The sequence below is a fragment of the Hirsutella rhossiliensis genome (genome assembly GCF_020360975.1).
Source record: "Hirsutella rhossiliensis strain HR02 chromosome Unknown scaffold00002, whole genome shotgun sequence".
Taxonomy (NCBI): Eukaryota; Fungi; Ascomycota; class Sordariomycetes; order Hypocreales; family Ophiocordycipitaceae; genus Hirsutella; species Hirsutella rhossiliensis.
In genome coordinates, this window is record NW_025408668.1 from 2,328,838 (window position 1) to 2,348,704 (window position 19,867).

The following is a 19,867-nucleotide window of genomic DNA, read 5'->3' on the forward strand; positions in this document are numbered from 1 at the left end:
TCGACCAGTGTCGGGAGAGCATCGTCCGCCTTTCCCCCCACCGTACCGGGAAGAGTAAGTTGGTTCCACGTTCTGGCTGGCCTCTTTCAGCGCTGCGAGGGCTGATTACTCAATCTTGGGACTTAGACTACGAGTCGATGGTCAGCCAATTTTGGCCACCCACTCACCATATGAACCGCATTATCGACAATGTCGCAAACGGCCAGCTTCGGACTACCACTACGGGAGCTTCGGGCGAGAATACCCTCCTCGCCCTCCGTTTGCTGAGCGCGTCGATGTGGCTCAATGACCAACAAAATCCACTTGTTTTTGCCCTGCCAATGAGCAGTCGGCAGCATGTTTTCTTTGTAACGACTTCGGAGGCCTGGAGACGAAGAGCTCCGGCCACGTACCCAAGGGTTGAGCTTTTTTCCTTTTATACTGCCCGGCGTTGGGGACTCGATATTCAGATCTCGGCCGGCCTCTTGGTCTCCGTGCCGCTTGGGCATACATGACGGAATGAAACAGATACCCGTGCGCATGTGGGAGAAGCGTGTATTGCAGACGACAGAGGGAAATATTGGAAGGACGGAGCCTGAGCGTGGTCCTGTATTGGACTCGAGGAGGCGTGTTGATGATGATGACACGGACAAATCATGGAAACCAAATCAATGACAAGACATTCACGATCACCACGGTTCGCCCGACCACCTTGAGGCTTCGCGCGCCATATCCGTGAAAACATCACAAAGCATGTGTATACTATGTAGCACAAAAGCTAGGCATAAAATGACTATATGCTTGGTTTATAGACGAAACGTTCTAGGTACCGAACTGTATGACGAACAGGCCACATGCAGACTCTGCTTATGATGCATGGGGTATTTTTGGGCACATTTTTTCTTCTTTCCTCCCTCTCCTTGACGGGTTTCATCTTCCAGTCACACCCTGCCACGTCCGCTCCTCAGCCGCGGCCCCGGGTCCGCGCCTTGCCTATCCTGCCCGCCATGGACGGACCCTGACCTTTGGGCACACCCAGACCCCTCCTCCCTGCGGCAATGCCGCCCTTGCCGCTGCGCGCAACGGGTCCGCCGCGGGAGCCTCCACTCCCTCCTCCTCCTCCCCTGCCGCGGAACCTGCCGCCGCGGCCGCGGCCACCGGCGGGACCCGCCTTGCTCTTGATGACGGCGGCGGCAGCAGCAGCAGCAGCAGCAGCAGTAGCAGTAGGGGTAGCGGCTTCGCTGGCGTCGGCGTCGGCCATGTCCTCGTCGTCCTTGGACCGCTTATTGGAGAACTTGAGCTTGCCGCCGCGGCCGCGCTTGGCCGCGTCCTTGCCCTTGAGGGCGGCGACGTAGGCGCCCACGCCTGAAGCTTCGGGTTGGTCGACGTTCATAGCGTCACTGGTCGCCGCAGCCTCGGCCCCGTCCTCGTTGTCCTGGCCTAGGATGAGCTTGCCGTCGAGATCGACCTTGGCCTTGGTCTTGGTCGGCTTGCGCAGCCTGACGGGCTTGGTGGACGAAATGTTGGCGAGGGCCTTCTTGTCGAGAAGGTCGAGGGGCTCGTCGCCGTCCTCGACAATGTACGTCTTGCCGCCCTTGTGGTTCTTCTTCCTGGGCTTATCGGCCGCCTCGTCGTCCGAGTCTGCGTCTGCGTCCGAGTCGCTGCTGTAGAGAGCCTGGTCGTACTCGTTCTCAAACTGCTGCTTCTGGTCTCCGTCTTCGTCGTCGCTCGCGTCGTCACCATGGCCCGCCTTGGCAGCATCTTTCTTCTTCTTCGCCCGCTCCTTGGTCTTTCGGATGTTGGCAATCAACTTCTTGTCAGCCTCGGGGCAGTGCTTGATAACGAGGTCGAAGCCGAAGCGGCGAACCATCCTCTCCAAGATGTGCTTGACTTTGGCCTTGAAGTGGCCCTTGTGCTCATGGCTCCAGACGAGGAGATTGGGCAGGAGGGTCGCCAGGCGGGGAATCATCAACTCCACGGGGAGACTGATGACGCAGACCTTGACGAAGCCCAAGCAGCTCTTGACGATTTCTCGGTTGTTCGAGGTCAGAAACAGGTCCATGGTCTGGACAAGATCCGACATTGTCTGCTCGCTCAGACCAGACCGGAACTCGAAGAGGAGTCGGCTAATGGCCGTGATGGACGCAGAAATCATGTGTGGCGTGCTGCCTGCCAGACCTGCGCTGACCATGGTGAAGTATTCTTCGATGCTGGCCCTGCCCGGCGCGGCGTCGTTGGGCATATGCGGAACTTTGCTGTTGTCGATGAGGGCACCATCAGCCAAGGCCATCCGGTGGCCCATCTGGACCAACAGTTCGTACGCCGTTTCTCGGGCTCGCTCGTTGTTCTCCTTGCAGCAGATGACGACCTCACTGAGCACAGAAGGGACAAAGTGAAGGGCGTTGTCGGGTACAAAGGGGAGCAGCGCCGCCATGGCAGCCAGCCGCTCACGTCGCGCGGGCGCCGACACCTTCTCGGAGCTGGAAAGGAAGAGCTGCTGCAGCTCAGAGTTCTTTTCCTGTAGCGCAGCTTTGCCTAGCTCGGAGCTCGCTAGCCGAGGAATCAGCTTGTAAGCCTTCTTTTGCAGCTGCGGCTCCCCCTCCTTGAAGACAATGACTGTCGCAATCTCAAACAGGGCGGCGAAGCTTTCCCGTGGCAAATAGGCAGACATGGTGATGACAAGATCCATCAGCGTCTGGGCCGTCGACGGCATGTGGTCTTTTGATTTTTGCTGCTTCTTCTTGTCTTCTGCCGACGGGGCCGCCTGAAGCTCTGATGCTAGCATCTTGCTCACCCGGTCAAACGTGTCCATCACCTCCTGACGAGGAGCGATGCTGAGGAATGCGTTGATGGTCTGCAGAATAGGGCCTCGACTTTGAGGGAGTGTTTGCGTGTAGACGTTGAAGAGTACGGCCAGCATGTTACCTGAGAACTGACCAAGGTACTCGATGTTCTTGCTGGCAGTCTCGCGGGACACCCTGCTTTGCAGAAGAAAATCCTCCTCACCGTCTGTGATGCTGGCGAGCGCCTGGTTGGACTCAACCAATGTCCTGAGCGCCTTGCAGATGTCTAGTCTCAAGTCAACTTGCTTGTAGAGAAGGTTGGCAAGCATCTCGGCAAAGGGCCGGTCGAAAGCTTCCAGCAAGTCGAGCGGCAAGTCGCAGTAACCGGCGAGGATGGACCAAGTCTGTTGAACCAGCGTCTCGTAAATCTTGACCTCCATCGTCTTTTCTGCTTCACCATGATCCAAGACTTTCTGGAACATGAGCTCACTGAGAGGCACCAGCTCCTTTTTGAAGTGAGCAAGGTTGGTGTTGCTGGTGCAATCTCGAAGAATGGGGAACATCCAGGCTCTGCCGGATTGCCCCTTGACAGGCTTGACAATGTTGAGCGGCAGCACCGACAAAACGGCCTCGGGACCCATGGCTTGAACGGCCTGGCCGATGACGTCGTCTGCCTCCTTCTTGTTGCGGAACGACGCGTTCTCTCGAATTTCGCCAATCGTGCGCGCGATGCTGAGCATTCTTGGGTATGCTCTCCAACGTAGCGCGGTGAACATGGCCGCTAGGACGTTGAACGTCTGCAGCCAAGCGGCCTGATACTGGACCGTGAGCAGCGACTCGGCAGCCTTTGCGACCTTGTCCAGTACTTTTTCGTCGTATATTGAAGGGTCTAGGATGACCTGTTGTGGGACGCAGTTGGCCATGAAGGACATCAAGCACTCGGAGGCCGAGATGCGGATGTTCTCGGATTGCGACTCGAGGAACTGGGCGACCATGGCGAACAGCTCGGGGAGGTTTTGAAACGTCTCCTCCGGCTCCAATTGCGAGGAGACGTCGTATCCACGCGACAAAATGGCCAGCCACGACGGCACAAGCTGGGTATCGTTCGCGGCCGGCCGCAGCTCGGAAATAATTTCCATGAGGCGCGGCAGCTTGGCCGATGAAACCTCGTCCGACATGCCCTCGAATATCAGCTCAAAGATTTCAAACCCGGCCATGGTCATGTACTCGTTGCCAGTTTTGGCAATGCCCAGCAACAGCTCGCATAGGGACTCAATCTTGGTGCTTGGCCAGCCGCCGCTTGCCGCCGCCACGGACTTGACCAGCTGCAGCGCATGTATCAAGGCAGGATCATGGGCCGCGGCCATCGCCTTCTTGCCCTTGCGTGCCTGAGCCGCCATGCCGGTGAGGTCCTCGAGGTTCTTGAGCGCCGTCTGGGCGCACATGTCGGCAGCTGAATGGTCTAGCGAGGGACTGGGAGGGGGGTTCTTGAGGACCTTTTTGAGGGCATCCTGGGCGCGCTTGCGGACCTTGGGCTTCGGGTCTAGAGACAGGTTCAGCAGTCCGGCGACGGCGCGGCGAGGCCCAATCTGCGTGACGGACAGCTCCCAAGAGGGTCCGTCCTGAGCCAGCAGGAGAGACTCGAGACAGCCGATCGACGTCCTGAGGAGTATGGGCTCGGCATCCTGCATGAGAAGCACGGGGGCGAGCTGTGTGAGGATCTGCGTGAACTTGGACCGGAGCAGTGGCTGCGGAGCGTAGGGGGTGACAACGTCTAGGAGGTAGACGACGGGCGTGGCTAATTCGATGTTGACGCTGCCGTTGGTGTTGGCCTGCTGCAGGAGCGCAAGCAGGGCAGCAAAGTATCCAGTTGGCGTGGGCGCCGTGTTCTGCTCCTTCAAGGTCGATTCGACTGCCTGGAGGACGACGACGGTCTAAGGATGTTAGTTCTGCCGTTGATGGAGAGCGGGCGTGCGGCCTACCTTTTGCTGGCTTTGCAACCCAGGAGATTTAATCTTGTCCAGCTTCTCGGCCAGAGTCGGCGTCTTTGGCGTCGGCATCGTGTCGAGGGTCGCGGGGCCACGCGGAATAAATGTCTTCAATGCGCAAAGCACTCTGCCGTGATGCCGCCTTTGCTTTGCCCTGCCAAAGAGAAAAAAAACTTATCGCATGCACCCCGCTGTGCGATAAGATCTGCGACCACGATAAGGTACGTACTGAGCGGCCTGGACGATTGGGATGCTTATAGCGATATCTCAGTCTACGTATCGCTGTATCCGGACAGCCTACGTAACCCGGGCTAACTGCAGATAGAGAGAGAGAGCTCTTGGTTATACTTCGTCCACTCTGCAGCACTCCGACGACCAACTAACGGCACCGAGCGAGTCACACCGAGCTCGCGGGTCGAGGGCATCCTTCGCCGACACGCCTCCTCTCGTGTCATTCGAGAGACAGAGAGGTCCGAAAGCAACAATCCACAAAATGGCCTTTCTCATCCTCGTCATCGGGGACCTGCACATCCCCGATCGCGCGCTTGACATCCCGCCCAAGGTGCCTCTTGGCTTGACGTTGCGCGCAACCGAGACACGCACACGCTAACCCTCGCTCAGTTCAAGAAGCTGCTCGCGCCCGGCAAGATCGGCCAGACGCTCTGTCTGGGCAACCTCACCGACAAGCACACGTACGACTACCTGCGATCCATTGCGCCCGACCTCAAGATTGTCAAGGGCCGCTACGACGTCGAGGCAACCTCGCTGCCCCTGACGCAGGTCGTGACACACGGCAGCATCCGCATCGGCTTCCTCGAGGGCTTCACCCTCGTCTCCAGCGAGCCCGACCTGCTCCTCGCCGAGGCCAACAGGCTCGACGTCGATGTCTTGTGCTGGGGGGGCACCCACCGCTTCGATGCCTTTGAGTACATGGACAAGTTCTTTGTCAACCCGGGCAGTGCCACGGGCGCCTTTTTCAACGGCTGGGAAAAGGAGGGCGAGAACCCGACGCCGAGCTTTTGTCTCATGGACGTACGTTTACGCCGCGCGCGCATTGAGACGCCATGGGCTGACGCTGGCTTTAGGTCCAAGGCATATCCCTAACCCTCTACGTCTACCAATTAAGAACAGATGATAAGGGCAACGAAAACGTAGCGGTGGAAAAAGTCACATACACAAAGCCAGTCGAGCCATCCGGAGGCTCATCATGATGAACCATTGGCTGGAGTGCGACAAGGCGACGGGACAGGCTCAGGGGGAGGACGGGCATCATAGAGCGGCAGCGGAACCGGCATCAAGCCGATACCCATGCGAAGCCGAGGAGCTCATCATGGCCTTGGCTGCCTATACTGCCGTACGGCCACTGCGGCCGCGCACATCTTATCTAAGAAAGCGGTCACCGGGTGAAACGAACATTTCAATCCGAAAAGGCCGGCGCCCGACTCGAGTCGAATCCAAGAAAATTGAGGCCTAATAGGTATAAAACGTCGAAATGCATGTCCGTCGCTCGGCATCCCGAGAATCATCAGAGCCGAATCAGTCAAAACCGTCGGCAGCCCAGTCCCATCGCAGCGCCCCATGCTAGTTAAAAGAATACCACGTCTATTTGCGACGCCTTCATGAAATCGTTATACCAGCATGCTCCGTCGCCTCGCAGAGTTGCGCTCTCTCGTTCCATCACCGTTGTCGCTGTCAATGGCCGTCGAGACCCTTCGTGAGGAGACAGTCTGCCGACGACTCGTCCTCTTGCTCTCCACCGCCTCTTCCTTTTCGGTATGTGGAGACGAGCTCGTGAATTCGTAAATGTCGACGTCGCCCGCTCCGCTCGTATCCGCATTGGTACTGGCATCCACTTCGTCCCCCTTTGTGCCTTCGTCGGCGGGCTCAGGGGCCCTAGAGCTCATAGATGACGGCCGTCGGCGCCTGTCCGTCACAACAGTGTCGGGTAGTGTATGCTGAGGAGATGAACTCTTGCCGGCCAGTGGACTTTGGGGTGTGCCGTCGCCTTCGGGCGCGACCGTTTGCGCGCTGGCAGCCGGCAAGCTCCGCCACGACTCTCCGGCCGGAGATTCCCGCTTCACCTGCTGGGGATCCGGCCCAGGCGTCTCTGCTTGACTACTAGATCGCCGAGAGTACTTGCCTTCGCCCGCCACAGCATCGTAAAGCTGCTTGCTCGGCCTTCGCATCTTGTCCCGTAGATTCGGCTCGGCGTAGCTGATTGCAGCTCTGTTCCGTCTGCCGGGCCGTGTCGTCTCTCCACTAGAGGAGATATCGGCAGGAGGCGGAGTATCGCCTCGATGAGTATTGTCACCCGAGATGGGCTCAGGCGAGCTTGGCAATAGCAAAGTGGGCTCGCTCAAGCGCACTGTCGGCTCCGTCGTCGACGGCGGAGGGATTTCCAGTTCTGGAGCTGCTTCGACCTCGATTGAAGGACTAATCTTGGCCTTGGCCTTGGTCCGTGAACCCGGGGCCTTTGGCCTGTCCGGGTAAATCTTGGACATTGCTGGTCCATCGTTCACTGTGGGCTTGCCCATCTTCCAGGGTGAGCGAATACCGTCGTTTGTGCTCTTTGCAGCAAGTGGCTTCCGAGCGCCGTAGTTCACCCCTTTTCTCTCTCGAACGTCTTTCCTTATATAGGCCAGCTCCTTCAAATTCTTGCCATCAGCCTTATCCTGGACGGACGGCTTTTCCGTTATGACTTTGGGAACCTGGTTCTCGTCTGCCGTCGGCTGCATGGGAATATTTTCGATATCCTCTCTGACGCCAAATTTTCGTTTCGAGCCCGTCCTAACTGGCTGCTGGACGGCCACAGGTTCGGCCGGCGTACCGGGCTGTGAGTTGGATTGTTGAGTGACTAGGGGTGGCATCATGACTTTAGGCGACGGCGACGGAGACGGCGGGGGTGACTCGGCTGCCTTGCTGACCTGGGTCGAGTCGACGTAGGGCGAGTAAGCCTGAGGCGAGGGAAACGAAACGGGCGGCTCGATCTTGTGCCTGGGACTCGATTCTTGCGCTATATCGGGGGCAGCAGGTCTGCTGGGAGAGTCGACCTTGACAGGATCCTCGTCGATGAACTTGGACATGGGCGGGGGTCCCAGCTCGGGTGAGTGGGTGGAGTCGACCTCTGACCGCAATGCCAAGATCTGCTCTGGGCTGGGTAGACGCGTCAGCACCGCTTGCGCCTGGGGCGTCGTGGGAGGCGCATACTTCATCGACCTGCGAGGGCACGACTTGGTCTCCGAGATGTGACCCAGCTCCTCGATATCCCTCGCTACGTCGCGCAGCCTCCTCTGCGAAGGGCTCGGGCGGTTGGCACTGAAGCTCATTCTTTGTCTCGTTGATTTGCTAATTCGTGGCGAGTGTCTTTTGATGGGTGGTTCCAGGCCGAGCCCGGCGAGAAGGGTGCCCCATTCTGTAAGCTGCGACTCGAGCTTCGCCTTGATGGCCAAGGCATGGTCTGCTATTCTGCGGGCATCATTGTCCTGGACTTGTTTTTCCAGCTCCAGGATGCGGCTGCGGAGCTCGAGGTTTTCGGATAACATGCAGGCGCACTCGTTTTCCAGCTCCCTGATGCGCAGGGCTCGGACGTTGTTGGATTTTGCGAGGTCTCTGTTCTGGCGAAGCATCTTCCTACGAACTGGAAAGGAAGACAGTTAGCCCAAGACCAAAGGCCATCACACTGGAGAGCACGGGAGGAGACGCACGCGTTTCGATGCTGTCCGAAGACACGGGGGGCTCGTTGAGCCTGGCCATGGCTCATAGTATCTTGCGATGCGATGCAGGACACACAGGGCCGAGCAGGCGAATAGAGTGCGCTTTTCGAGGTGCTTGTGCAGGAGCATGAGTGAAGTTTTGCTGCCGGGAGGAAATTGGAGCCTTTGGTTGTGTCATTATTTACCTTTGGCCTAATGGGGCTTAGACCGGCTTGCGTGGTTGCTGGGGCTGCTTGGTCCCTTGAGACCCCGCAAGCACGTGAGTTGAGAGCGAGACCCCACCAAGACATGTTTTGGGGCACCGGCAGCAGCCATTTTGCCGGGGAATATTACGAAGGAATTATTTCGCCTTCAAACAAGCCTAGAGCTTGCGTCGAAGCTCAGCAGGGAATCTTGTGCCCTTTGCCAGCATGTCCTTTCCGACGCGATCGCTGTCGACGCACATGCGCGCCCCCAGCGGGTCGGCCTCGACTGCGTCTCAATCACCCGCGCTCGTCGCTCGAATCGAGGAGAAGAAGGCGGAGCTGGAAAACCTCAAGGAACTACGGGACCTGAGCGCCGCTGTAGCTGGGCAGATGGAGGCCCTGGAGCACAAGCTTCAGACCCTTTCGGGCGGGACAGAAGGTAGCGTTTGCCGGGGTTTCGTGGCGCAAGATGCTGACAGAGTCAACGCAGCTATCGCAGCCGTCATGGGCAACTGGCATAACGTGCTACGAGCCATCAACATGGCCTCTGGTACGTGTGCATCTGCTCGCCATGGCCTTAAAAGTGTGCTGACGGTGTTGAACAGTGAAACTTGCAGCACCATCGGGCGAATCGGCCAAGGAAGAAAAGGTGTCGGAGCCGCTCCCACAGACGTTGGTGCGCATCCCAACCGAGCACGCGCCGACTCTCCAGGCCCAGGCAGAGACAATGGAGGCTGCTGCACCCGAGGACGCGTCGACGACAAGCGTGTGAAGTGGGTGGATTGCCAGCTTGACCGCAAACGGACAGCCAGGAGCCCTGCAACATTTATAACGGTGCCGGAAGCAGCGCAACACATGAAGCCCCTTGGGTATTGACGCGGCCGAATCGCGTCGCCAATCTTTCCTGAGCAGTCCACGCCGAAAGATATCAGTCTCCGACGCATTCCGCCCTCGAGGCAATGGCCATTGAGCAGAGGCACGTGGTTGGCGGCAGTCTCGTCCGCTGAGGGCCGATTGAAGAATATGTCATCAACGAGAACCTCATGCATGGCCTGGGATTACGAGAGCGACAGTCACAAACGCGATGCGCGTCTTGTTAGCCGCGTGGCGGCAAGACAGCGACGGCACTACGGACACGCCATGGCGGCGCAGCGAGCGGCTGTCGCGTTGCTCGGCCCCTGCAGAGATACCGTCAGAGGTCAGCGCTAGGGGGGGATGAAGAGGGACGATGAAGAATCAGCGACGGGTTCGTTCCTGCTACCGGGTTGAGCGGAGTAAGCAGGCAGTTGGCTAAATAATTGGTTGTGCCTGCCTGCCGAGGAGGTGCTTGTGAGGCGCGACTCTCGGGCTCGCTTACCACCAGAAGCTGCCAACAACAATCAACCACCATCCATTCCCCTTCTTGGCCCCCCAACGTTGGCTTCCGTTTTCGTGTCATCCAACACTGCTTATAGACCCTGTCCCTTGATCTGGGAGAAGCATTCCAGTACCCAATCCATCGTCATCCTTGTCTGTATTTCCTCGACACCGTTACGTTCCTCGACGCCACGGGTTGGCTTGGCCTTCAAATCACGACCCCTGCCCGCGCCCCCTCATCTCCCAGAAAACGCGAAATTGGACGTGACAGGCGATTGCCGATAGGCTGGAATTGCCAGCTCGCGCCTTGGGAAACTCAAAATTGCCTTCCGGAGCCTTTCCGTGGTTGGGCATCGGCCGGGGAGAATGGGTCCAGGCGTGGCCACGGGCGGCAGCTTCGACCTTCTGCAGGACGAGGTGGCCTGCCCGCCTTCGCACTATCGTCTTCTACACACACCCTCGTTGGCGGATACCCGAGACGCGCTCAAGGAGCTGCCCGTCGGCCGAACACAGTACCAGAACGCGGTCGTCGGGATACAGTGCCAGAAAGTGGGCGCCTGTGCCCAAGATATTAAACCATCGCCGGCGACGGGCATCGCTTTTGCAACCGACAACCACCTTTCCACCGCGTCATCCGACTCCCAGCCGGCCAAGGCGAAGCTCCCTTGGCGAACATCCAGACATCGACGTCCACCCGTCGATTGGGAGACGTTTGAGCCGCTTGACGCTGTCATTGAAGAAACCAGCTTCGCCGCCGAAGCCGAAGCCCCCCTTCCTCCCGAATCGTCGTCGCCGGTTCACGAGCCGCAGAAACAAGCTGCCGCCCAAGGTCAGACAGCTCCCCTCTGTCTGGGCTTGGACCCTTCTGACCACTCTGTTTCAGACACCGCGTGGCAGCCAGACCACCGCTTGACTAGCCTGGACGCCAACTACGACGTCCAAGAGCAGATCGAAAAGCACTTGGCAGGTCAGTTCGAGTGGCTAATGACTTATCCGGCGCCGACGGCTCCAGCAGACTACCACGGCCTTTCCGGCGAGGGACACGGCGCCGCTCCCTCGTCGGAAAGCGTCGTCTACGGCTGCAACATGCTGCGCCATAGACGACAATGGGGCTCGGTCGAGCACTGCGACACTCCGGCTGACAGCTATGCTCTCCTAGCCACGCCTCTGAGGGACTTTGCAATTCTACCGAGCAACATGGACCAGTCGCGGGACCGGGTCTGCCTGGCTTCTTCTCAGCCACCTTTGTATCCGGATGAGCCCCTCAAGATTCCCGAGCTCATGACCGTCGTTGAAGAGGTGCTTTCGCCCTCGCTCTCCGTCACGAGCGACAGGAGCGGCAGCCTCGCGGCTGGTTCGGCTCGCACCAGCTCGTTTTCCGTCCCTCGCATCGAGGACTCTCTGGAGGAGCTGGATAAGCTCGAGGACGAACTCGAGGCCGTCAATGCCGCCACGCTCGGTCGAGGGCTCGCCCCTGCCGAAGACAAACAAGCACCGACAGCGCCGAAAACCCCTTCCGATCGGACGCCGTCGACTGTGCTGAAGAAGCGGACGTCGGTTGCTGGCCAGTCACTCACCGTCCGCGTCAAATCTTGCGAAAAGGCAAATCCGACCATTCGTCGAGCTGCGTCGCTGACGCTGCGCGACAAGAAATCAGAGCAGTCGGACGCAACGGCGGAAAACAAGGCAGCAGGGGTGTCGTCTCGGGACAAGGGGGCCAGTCTACGGGTGACGACGCCCAAGTCTGCAGCCAAGTCGCAGAGGCCCCTGACGGTGCCGAAATTCGAGCTTCCAGGCGATGCCGTAGCCAAGCGCCTCAGGGAGCAACGCGAAGCGCGCCAGGCGCGACAAGCCGAAGCTCATTCAGAGGCACAGGCAAACCCTCCGAAGCTGCGAGTCATCCGACCGCTGGCAAAGCCAACATTTGAGCTTCCTGGAGAGGCGATCTCCCGGCGGAAGCGCGAGGACCGGGAAGCCAAGCTGCGGGCCGAGGAGGAAGAGGAACGGAGGAAGCGCGAGTTCAAGGCCCGGCCGGTGAGGTACAGCATTGGTCCGGCCACGCTGCCCCGAGAGACGGTTACCAGCCGCGCCAGACAAAACAGGTCCTCGCAGGAAGAGACGGAGGCGAAACAGGCCAAGGCTGTGCGCACGCCTGCCGGGCTCCGCTCGAGCCCCTCTGCCACTCCCGCCTTGAACGACAAATCGCTCCCGACGCGGGGACGGAACTCGATGGTGCTCCCCCCGCAGCACTCAAGCCGGGCAAAGTCGCCGTCGTCGGGCGCAAGCGGCAAGCGCAGCACGCTGTCGGCCGAGGAGCTGGAGCAGCAGCGGCTGCGGGGCAGGGAGATATTCGCCCGGGACAGCGTCTTGGTCAAGGACAGGGAGCGAGACCGGCGCGAGAGGGAGTCGACGGCGAAGCTGGCGAGGGAGCAGGCGGCCGAGCGCTCTAGGATTGCGAGTCGGGAATGGGCCGAGAAGAAGCGCGTCAAGGAGGCGGCGGCGAGAGAGGCTGCGAAGCAGGCCAAGCCAGCTGGCGTTGCTCAAGCGCTTGTCGCCGATGCTTGATGGATGTTATTGCTGCCCGGTTTGCTGAGATTGGTGGCCTTGGTGCTTGCGCTAAAGGGCGAGGGTTGTGCTCGCGAGGTCTTGATGGCCTTTGCATGCCGCCTTGGAGGATTCGGCCGCGGAGTGCTGATGTTTTGTTTTGCAAGCCTGGCGTCTATGGAACAGGCGAGGATTGTTCGGGGTTACAGAGGGTGCTTGTCGTTTAGCCTTGACTTATGCATTTGCTATCAGGACAACGCTGCGTCAGACCATGGCGCGTCGTTCGTTTGTACGGAGTAAATGGATATCGATTTGACCATGAAGATTGGTGTTGCTGCAGCATGCACAAACCCATGGAGATCCCGATATCATGGTTCGATGCTTGAGGACGGTGACTTGGTGGTTTGAGTTGCGGGACTTTGTGTATCCCCGCTCCGAGCCGAGACGGCACACGGCGGCTCCAACGTCCGACGTCGGCTCCGTCAGCTTTCACCTTCACACCACCACCCGCATTCTTTACTCCGGCCTGTCTTTCCTCTCCTGCAGCAGGAAGACGACACTGAGAAAGGATTCTCATCGCTGTGGAACACGGGGGAACCTGATGAGGAACGGGGCGAAGGAAGGGACAGGAAAGAAGGCGACAGGAGAAGGAAAAGACAAGGACAGGAGCGAAAATGGCCGGGTCCGGGGGCCAGGCGTCGCCGTCGCCGTCGAGCACCGTCCGGGTGACCATCAACGGAGGCGGCACCATCGTGGGCAAGCACCAGCCGGCATCGGCCGACTACCCCAAGGCGCTGGACCTCTTCTACGGGATCCCCTACGGCGAGGCGCCGCGGCGGTTCCGGCCGGCGGTCGCGGTGGCTCCGCCGGGTCCAGGGCGGACTCTGCGGGCCGATGAGGAGGGGCCGACGCAGCCGTTCCCCATGGCGCCCAGGGGGGCGGCGTCGGAGAGGGAGCTGAGGCTGACGATTGTGCGGCCGGCGGGCGCGTCGCCTTCACCGCCGTCCTCGACCGGGACCAGCCAGCAGGCCGAGGGGGCGGAAGAGGAGACGCCGCGGCTCCCCGTCATCGTCTACGTCCACGGCGGGGCCTTCAACTTTGGCCACCCGCTCGAGCGCGACCTGGCCGCCTTTGTGGCGTGGGCGCCGCGCGACGTGCTGGTCGTGGGCATCGAGTACCGGCTGGGCGCGCTGGGGTTCCTCTCCGCCGGCCATGGGGAGGAGGCAGAGACGCGCCTGGGCCCCGGGAACCTGGGGCTGTGGGATCAGAGGCTGGCGCTGGCGTGGGTGGGCGCGTGGGCGGCTGCGTTTGGCGGGCGCGTGCACGACGTGACGCTCATGGGGGTGAGTGCTGGGGCGCATTCGGTGAGTTGCATTCTTTGGTGTGCTTTGGCTCTGGGCGCTACGTGGATGGGGGAGGTGCTGCTGTTGAGGTTGTGATGGTTGGACGTCATGTCCTCACCACCACCACCCCTTTCTTCAGTCATCCCGCGTTCTGGGCCTGTCTTTTACCCCCGAGAGCCTGGAAATCCTCCCACTCAACGCCCTTCTCAGAATCCCCATTCGGCCCCCCTCTCACAGTGCACGAAAAACAGAAGGGGGGAGCGAAGACTAACCCGCGCAAACCCGTCCAGGTCGGCCACCACATGCTCTCGCCCACGCCGGCGCCGCTGCCCATCCGCAAGGCCATCCTCGAGTCCGGCTCGCCGACGGCGCGCTCCGTGCTGGCGGCCGCGCACCCGCGACCCCTGGCGCAGCTGGCGTCGCTGCGGGCCCTCGCGCGCGGCCGCCCGCTGTCGCGCCTCCCGCTCGCCGAGCTGCTCGACGCCGCCGTGCTGGTCTGGGCCGAGGACGCGGCGTCGGCGTGCTGGCCGTTCCAGCCCGTCGTCGACGGCGCCGGCGGCTTCATCCCCGAGGCGCCGGCGAGGCTGTGGAGGCGGCTGCTTGCGCCCGACGAGGGCGAGGAGGGTGGTGGTGGGAAGGCGTCTCCGCGCAGACGTCCGCCGGCCGTCATCACCGGCTTCTGCTCGCACGAGGGAACCCAGTTCGTGCCCCAGCACGCCGCCACAAACGCCGACTTCCTCGCCTTCTTCCGCACCCTCATCCCCGCCCTCTCCGCCGCCGACCTCGCCGCCCTCGAGGCCCTGTACCCGGACCCGGCATCCTCGCCGCAGCTGCGCAACCCGCCCGCCTGGCCGCCGCGCCGCTTCGGCGCCCAGTACCGGCGCCTGCACGAGGCCTACGCCCACTACGCCTACATCGCGCCGGTGCTGCACACGGCCCACACCCTGGCCCGCGCCGGCGCCCGCGTCCACCTGTACGAGTACGCCGCCGTCGCCAGCACCGGGGCCGCGGGCGACCACGTCGCCGCCGCCGCCCACGGCGACCACGCCCCCGTCGTCGCGCACGACATGGCCCACCTCGCCGGCCGCCCGGGGCTCGAGGCCGTCGCCCGCGCCGTCAACGCCCGCTGGGCCGCCTTTGCCGCCCATCCAGAGGGGGAGCTTGATCCCGACTCGTGGCCTGCCTTTGTCAGCCCCTTTGACGACGACGGGGGGGAGCACCGTGGCAGCAATGTGGGCAGGCTGCTCGTCTTTGGCCGCGGCAACGACGAGGCCGCGGGTGGCTCCGACCCCGGCGTGCCCGTCCAGACGCGGACGCTGACGCGGCGCGAGATGGACCAGTGCCGCTTCTGGTGGGACCGCATGGAGCTGAGCCAGGGCAGGGGCGTCAGGCCAGTCCAGTGATGCCAAGCACCCAGGCCGCGTGGGAAGGAAAAGAAAGAAAAGAGGCCGCCAAGGGGGGCCCAAAGTAAGCTTACTCCAAGAAAGATAGAATCAAAGTGTCCAAGGGAGGCTCCGCCCCTGGATGCTCTCTGCTCAGGCACTGCCGAACAGACAAAGGACTTGCAAAGAACTTGCCACGCAGTCTGTTCATCATCTGCTTCTCAATAAGACTACCAAGCTCGCATTCAATTCAGTATCTACCACAGATACAAGCATGCCTGGCTTCCCGATTGCCGCCGGCGTCAGTCGCCGTCACCGCGGTGCCCGTCAAGCAGCGCCAATTTTTCCTTCTATATGGTTCCAATCGGCAAATCGTGACACTGCGCTTTTCATCCACATTTGGCTTCGTCCCAGGCCCGACCGGTACGCAGTCGGCCCTGCACGGCGGAGAACACCCACAGTAGTAAACCACGGCTCAAACCAGCCCCAAATGCGGTGAGCCAGTGAAGACTGGGAAATGGACAACGTCGCTGAGCCAGTGCTTTCGTATGTACAACTCCCCATCACCATGTCGCACGCGCGCCGAGGACCAAGGGGCAGCTAAGCTGGCTGTATCATCCGGCTCACGCCGAGGTAGCGTCGTTGGACCTCCGTGTCGTGAAATGGGGCATGGTCGGTGACGGCCGGTGAGGCACGCCACAAGTGATTAATTAGTTTAAACAGCAAGCTATGCTGGGAAAGGAGAATGAATGAGAAGTAATATGCAATGTGATCTGCATAATATATATGTCAAATCCCGAAACGCCCCCAAAGCACCTCTCATATGATTCGCGGCCCTGCTCTTTTTTTTTTGTAATTCCGGGCGCAGCGGATTCTCGCGAGCAGGTCGGAGGGGTATCTTTATGAACAAGGCCGGGCCCGGTGCTGGCACGTTGAAGATCAGAAATTCTGGGCAATGCCGGCGCTCTGCTGAGGGTAATGTGACGAGTTCTCGATGCGTGTATTGCGCCGCGCCGGGTTATCACGGATCACGGCCTGGCTGGCGGGATCCTGGGGTCGCTGGTCACCGTACGGGTTCTGGCCGTACTGCTCGTAGTAGTTGGATGGGTTCCCGTACATGCCGCCGTCAGAGCCTTCCGATCGAGCGCCCACGCTGTAAGATGAAGAGGCATTCGATGGTCCTCGACGCATGTCGCCGCCGCGGTTGTTTGCCGCCGACGGCCCCATGGCGCCGAGAATCTCGCCTTCGGGCGAGCCCGAGCCGTCCAGGAGAGGCTCCCCAGATCTAGCCTCGGACGGGTTGCCACGAGTGGGTGACGCTGGGTCCGAGTAGGCGCCCACCATGCCGCCGCCGGACATGGTGGTCGATGTCTTGCGACCCATGGAACCGGGAGCCGCGGTAGAGCCCCAGCCGCGGTAACCCGATCCACTGTCCTCTCTCATCTCGTACGAGTTGTCGGCAGAGTGTCCCGCAGAGGGCAGCGTAGGGTCGGCATTGGGGTTGTACGCATAATCCTCCACCTCCTTTCGACGTTCCTCCTCGGCTTCCTGACGGGCTCTTCGCTTCCTCCACCAAAACAAACCGAGAATGGCCAGTATGGCAATGGCGGCGATGGGGACGACAACTCCAATGGCTACTTTGGACGGCTGGCTCAGACCAGGTGCTCCGCCACTGGAAGGATCGATCGGCGTGGGAGTCGAGGTCGCAGAAGAGGTAGAAGACGCTGGGAGGCCATCTGGTGTTTGGGTGGTGGTGGACGTGACCACTTCGACGCTCGTCGAGGTATCGCCGGGTCTGACGGTGACGACGGAAGACGGGTTAGCTGCGTCAGAGGGAGTGGCGGCAGGCGGCGGCGCTGCAGCCGAGGACGTTGCTGCGGCAGGCGGTTTCGCATCAGCCGTGGGCGCGGCATTTCGAGGTGGCGCGGACGTGGCGGGGGCAGACGGAGGTTTTTGGTCGGAAGGCGACTGAGTCGGAGCCGCGGCGGCGGGGGCAGAGGCAGGGGCCTGTGACGCGGGCTGGTTCGAGGCCGGCTGCTGCGGCGGAGGGGAGTTCGGGCGCGCGACCGCTGCCGGAGATGCTGCCGGAGATGCAGCCGGGGCAGCTGCCGCAGGAGCGGACGCGGGCTGCTGTGCGGCACCACCGGCGGCTTGGGTTGGGCTCGCAGGGCTTTCGGACGTGGCCGCCCGGCCCTGGCCGGTCGCGTTGGACATTCTGCTAAAAGGGGCGAAGCGAGAAAGCCCACGCTTCAGGGCTGCGGCTTCTGCGATGGGGCGAAAGTCTATGTCAGCGTGAGGAATATTCTGATTCCGAGGCCGAGGAGTAAAGACGGGCGTGGAGCTGCATCGCGAGTCGGATCGGCGAGGGAGCCGCCAGAGTCTCTGACCAGGCAGGGCCTCGACATCATGGCAAGTCGACGCCATGGGGAAGACGAGCGATTGCCTGACGTCGGAGGGGGAGAGGCAGGGAGGGAGAGGAGGTGACGATGGCTCGAGCGAGCGGTGCGAGTAATCATAGAGGAAGTGGCCCAACGAGGCTTCAAAGAATAAGACATGGCCAACATACCTCTGAAAGCGCCTACCGGCCCCGGAGGTGAAGGGTCGGATCAAATGAGGTCAACAAGTGCTGGAACAGCACGTCGCGGCGACGATGTGCCTCGCGACGGCGGAGAAGAGAAGTGAGGAATGAAAATAATTAATAAAGGAGTGAATAAAGGAATTAATGAGGAGAAGACGAGAAGCAAGAATGCTCAGCGGTGGCTAGACAATAGACACGCTGGCAGTTGGGGGGGCCAAGCAGCTCGTGCTGGTGGCTGTGCGTCAAGCAGCGGCAAGCAAGGCAATGAATGCCCTGGCGCGCGCTTTGGTTGCCGGGGTGGCAGGGAAGAGAAGGGGGGAGGACGGCCGGTGGTGGTGACACGGTGGAATGAGAAAATGGGACGCTGAGACGGAGACGGAACGACGACTGGTTGATCGACAGGCGAGACGACCGATTGGCTGTGCAGTCGCAGCAGATGGCGTAGTCGGCGGTATCGTATGAGTTCGAATTATTAAGGGAAGGGCTGAAAGCGAGCGAGGATGCTGGACAAACAATGGCGAAGCAGGGGGGGAGGAGAGAGAGAGAGAGAGAGAGAGAGAGAGGCGTTGGCCGTGGGCTTGACGCAGGGAAAAAGAAAAGAAGCGACGAGGAACATGGAGAAAGGATTTCGATACGTGTGTACTGTGTGTATCCGCAGGTGAGTAAAATACAGCGGGAAAATAATAAGAAAAATAACAATACCAGGACCTGATGGATACGAGGTGGTTGAGGCGAGGGCCGTGTACCCCGAGTCGAGGTACCTGATTCCTGTTGAGTACCTCGCCAAGAGTCGCTTGACACACGGCGACAACGCAGTGAGGGCCGGCTACCGGTGTACCGAAAGAGCAGGAGTACTCGCCCCCAGAGTGCCGACTACCTTGCAAGCTCTCACAGCACCCCTCACGTAACACCCCTCACGTAGCACCCCTCACGTAGCACCCCTCACGCAGCATCTTTCTTCCTGACCTCGTACCATCAACAAAGCCAGACACAACAAGGCCCACGAGAGAGCGCGTACCGATACTTGCTACCGCCGGGCCAGGACCAGGGCTCGCAAGTCTAACTCGCGCCCGGCCTAGGGGGTCGACAAAGGCCGAGCCAATAGCGAGCGTGCCAGCCAGCCATTGTCGGCGCTCGCTCATGGCCTGCCTGACAATGGCACCCGCCCCCAGACGGGCACTCTGTTTGGCGGCGCCCCCTAGGTGTCGCATGAGCCTTTCCAAGCCCGTGGGTTTTTTCTGCTGAGATCTGGTTGCAGCTGTCGGTGATGCACCGCGACTCTTTCATGCCTCTATCTCCGGGGCTCGGCGGGCGGGACCGGGGACCCCGTTGCGGCAAGGCACCGGTTCCACCGTCAGCGGCGACCCACGCGAGCATGAGGGCCTACAGATTGCCTTCATTTCCTTTGACCTGGAGATAACTCTTTTTCCATTGCTTGTTTTCTTTTCCTCCAGCTCTCGCTACTGTACTCCGTAGCTCTCGTTGCACCATGCTCCTTGTTTCTTGCCTTGCCTTGTTGTATACTCCATCTGCCTGCCGTTATCCAGTGCGCCCACTGCACAACCGGCACCGTGTCCTGCCTGGGTAAATACTGTACGTTACCCCTTTCTGTCGTGACACCTGCGCCTGAAGCCAAGCAAGCCATCTACGTGAATGGATTGGCGAACCTACTGTGCATATATGGCGTATGGCGTATGCGGGCTCTTTGCCTCGGCTTTGCTATTTCCGTGCCGGAAAGGCTGCCTCCCGAACCCCAAACTCTGTCCGTCGCTCTGTCGCTCTGTCGCTCTCCCGTGCAGTACGAGTGCATTAAGGCTCCGCACAAAAGAACGCAATGTTTCTCGGCCCACGTTCTTCTTTACAACCCAAAGCTGGGCCCATGACTCGCTAGCCCGGACATGTGTTGTCAACTACCCGGGCCATGGTGGCCAAGGCATGCATTCTGGGTACTTCGTATTATTATACCCAAAAGCTCCTACATACACGTACTGTACTCTGTACCTTGCTTGCCCTTCC

General features: G+C 60.6%; 7 protein-coding genes across 7 annotated transcripts; 4 read left to right on the forward strand and 3 right to left on the reverse strand.

Moving 5' to 3' along the window:
• Positions 1-943: 943 nt before the first annotated feature.
• On the reverse strand, positions 944-4,822 carry HRG_01812 (uncharacterized protein; the record flags this gene model as incomplete). The annotated part of the gene is made up of 3 exons (XM_044860283.1): positions 944-1,052; positions 1,116-4,696; positions 4,745-4,822. 3 exons carry the CDS (start codon positions 4,820-4,822, stop codon positions 944-946), a joined length of 3,768 nt encoding a protein of 1,255 aa, XP_044723916.1.
• A 421-nt stretch (positions 4,823-5,243) lies between these two features.
• On the forward strand, positions 5,244-5,961 carry HRG_01813 (calcineurin-like phosphoesterase superfamily domain-containing protein; the record flags this gene model as incomplete). Its single annotated transcript, XM_044860284.1, has 3 exons — positions 5,244-5,312; positions 5,372-5,782; positions 5,836-5,961. 3 exons carry the CDS (start codon positions 5,244-5,246, stop codon positions 5,959-5,961), a joined length of 606 nt encoding a protein of 201 aa, XP_044723917.1.
• A 417-nt stretch (positions 5,962-6,378) lies between these two features.
• On the reverse strand, positions 6,379-8,503 carry HRG_01814 (shugoshin; the record flags this gene model as incomplete). Its single annotated transcript, XM_044860285.1, has 5 exons — positions 6,379-7,200; positions 7,270-7,704; positions 7,801-7,903; positions 7,958-8,387; positions 8,455-8,503. 5 exons carry the CDS (start codon positions 8,501-8,503, stop codon positions 6,379-6,381), a joined length of 1,839 nt encoding a protein of 612 aa, XP_044723918.1.
• Positions 8,504-8,873: 370 nt separating this feature from the next.
• HRG_01815 (DASH complex subunit dad2 domain-containing protein) lies at positions 8,874-9,420 on the forward strand (the record flags this gene model as incomplete). Its single annotated transcript, XM_044860286.1, has 3 exons — positions 8,874-9,087; positions 9,139-9,198; positions 9,254-9,420. The coding sequence occupies 3 exons, from the start codon at positions 8,874-8,876 to the stop codon at positions 9,418-9,420; spliced, it is 441 nt and encodes a 146-aa protein (XP_044723919.1).
• A 950-nt stretch (positions 9,421-10,370) lies between these two features.
• HRG_01816 (carboxylesterase family protein) lies at positions 10,371-12,569 on the forward strand (the record flags this gene model as incomplete). Its single annotated transcript, XM_044860287.1, has 3 exons — positions 10,371-10,833; positions 10,888-10,971; positions 11,017-12,569. The coding sequence occupies 3 exons, from the start codon at positions 10,371-10,373 to the stop codon at positions 12,567-12,569; spliced, it is 2,100 nt and encodes a 699-aa protein (XP_044723920.1).
• A 653-nt stretch (positions 12,570-13,222) lies between these two features.
• Positions 13,223-15,294, forward strand: HRG_01817 (carboxylesterase family domain-containing protein; the record flags this gene model as incomplete). Its single annotated transcript, XM_044860288.1, has 2 exons — positions 13,223-13,912; positions 14,182-15,294. The coding sequence occupies 2 exons, from the start codon at positions 13,223-13,225 to the stop codon at positions 15,292-15,294; spliced, it is 1,803 nt and encodes a 600-aa protein (XP_044723921.1).
• Positions 15,295-16,212: 918 nt separating this feature from the next.
• HRG_01818 (transmembrane alpha-helix domain-containing protein) lies at positions 16,213-17,697 on the reverse strand (the record flags this gene model as incomplete). Its single annotated transcript, XM_044860289.1, has 1 exon — positions 16,213-17,697. One exon carries the CDS (start codon positions 17,695-17,697, stop codon positions 16,213-16,215), a length of 1,485 nt encoding a protein of 494 aa, XP_044723922.1.
• Positions 17,698-19,867: the final 2,170 nt, after the last annotated feature.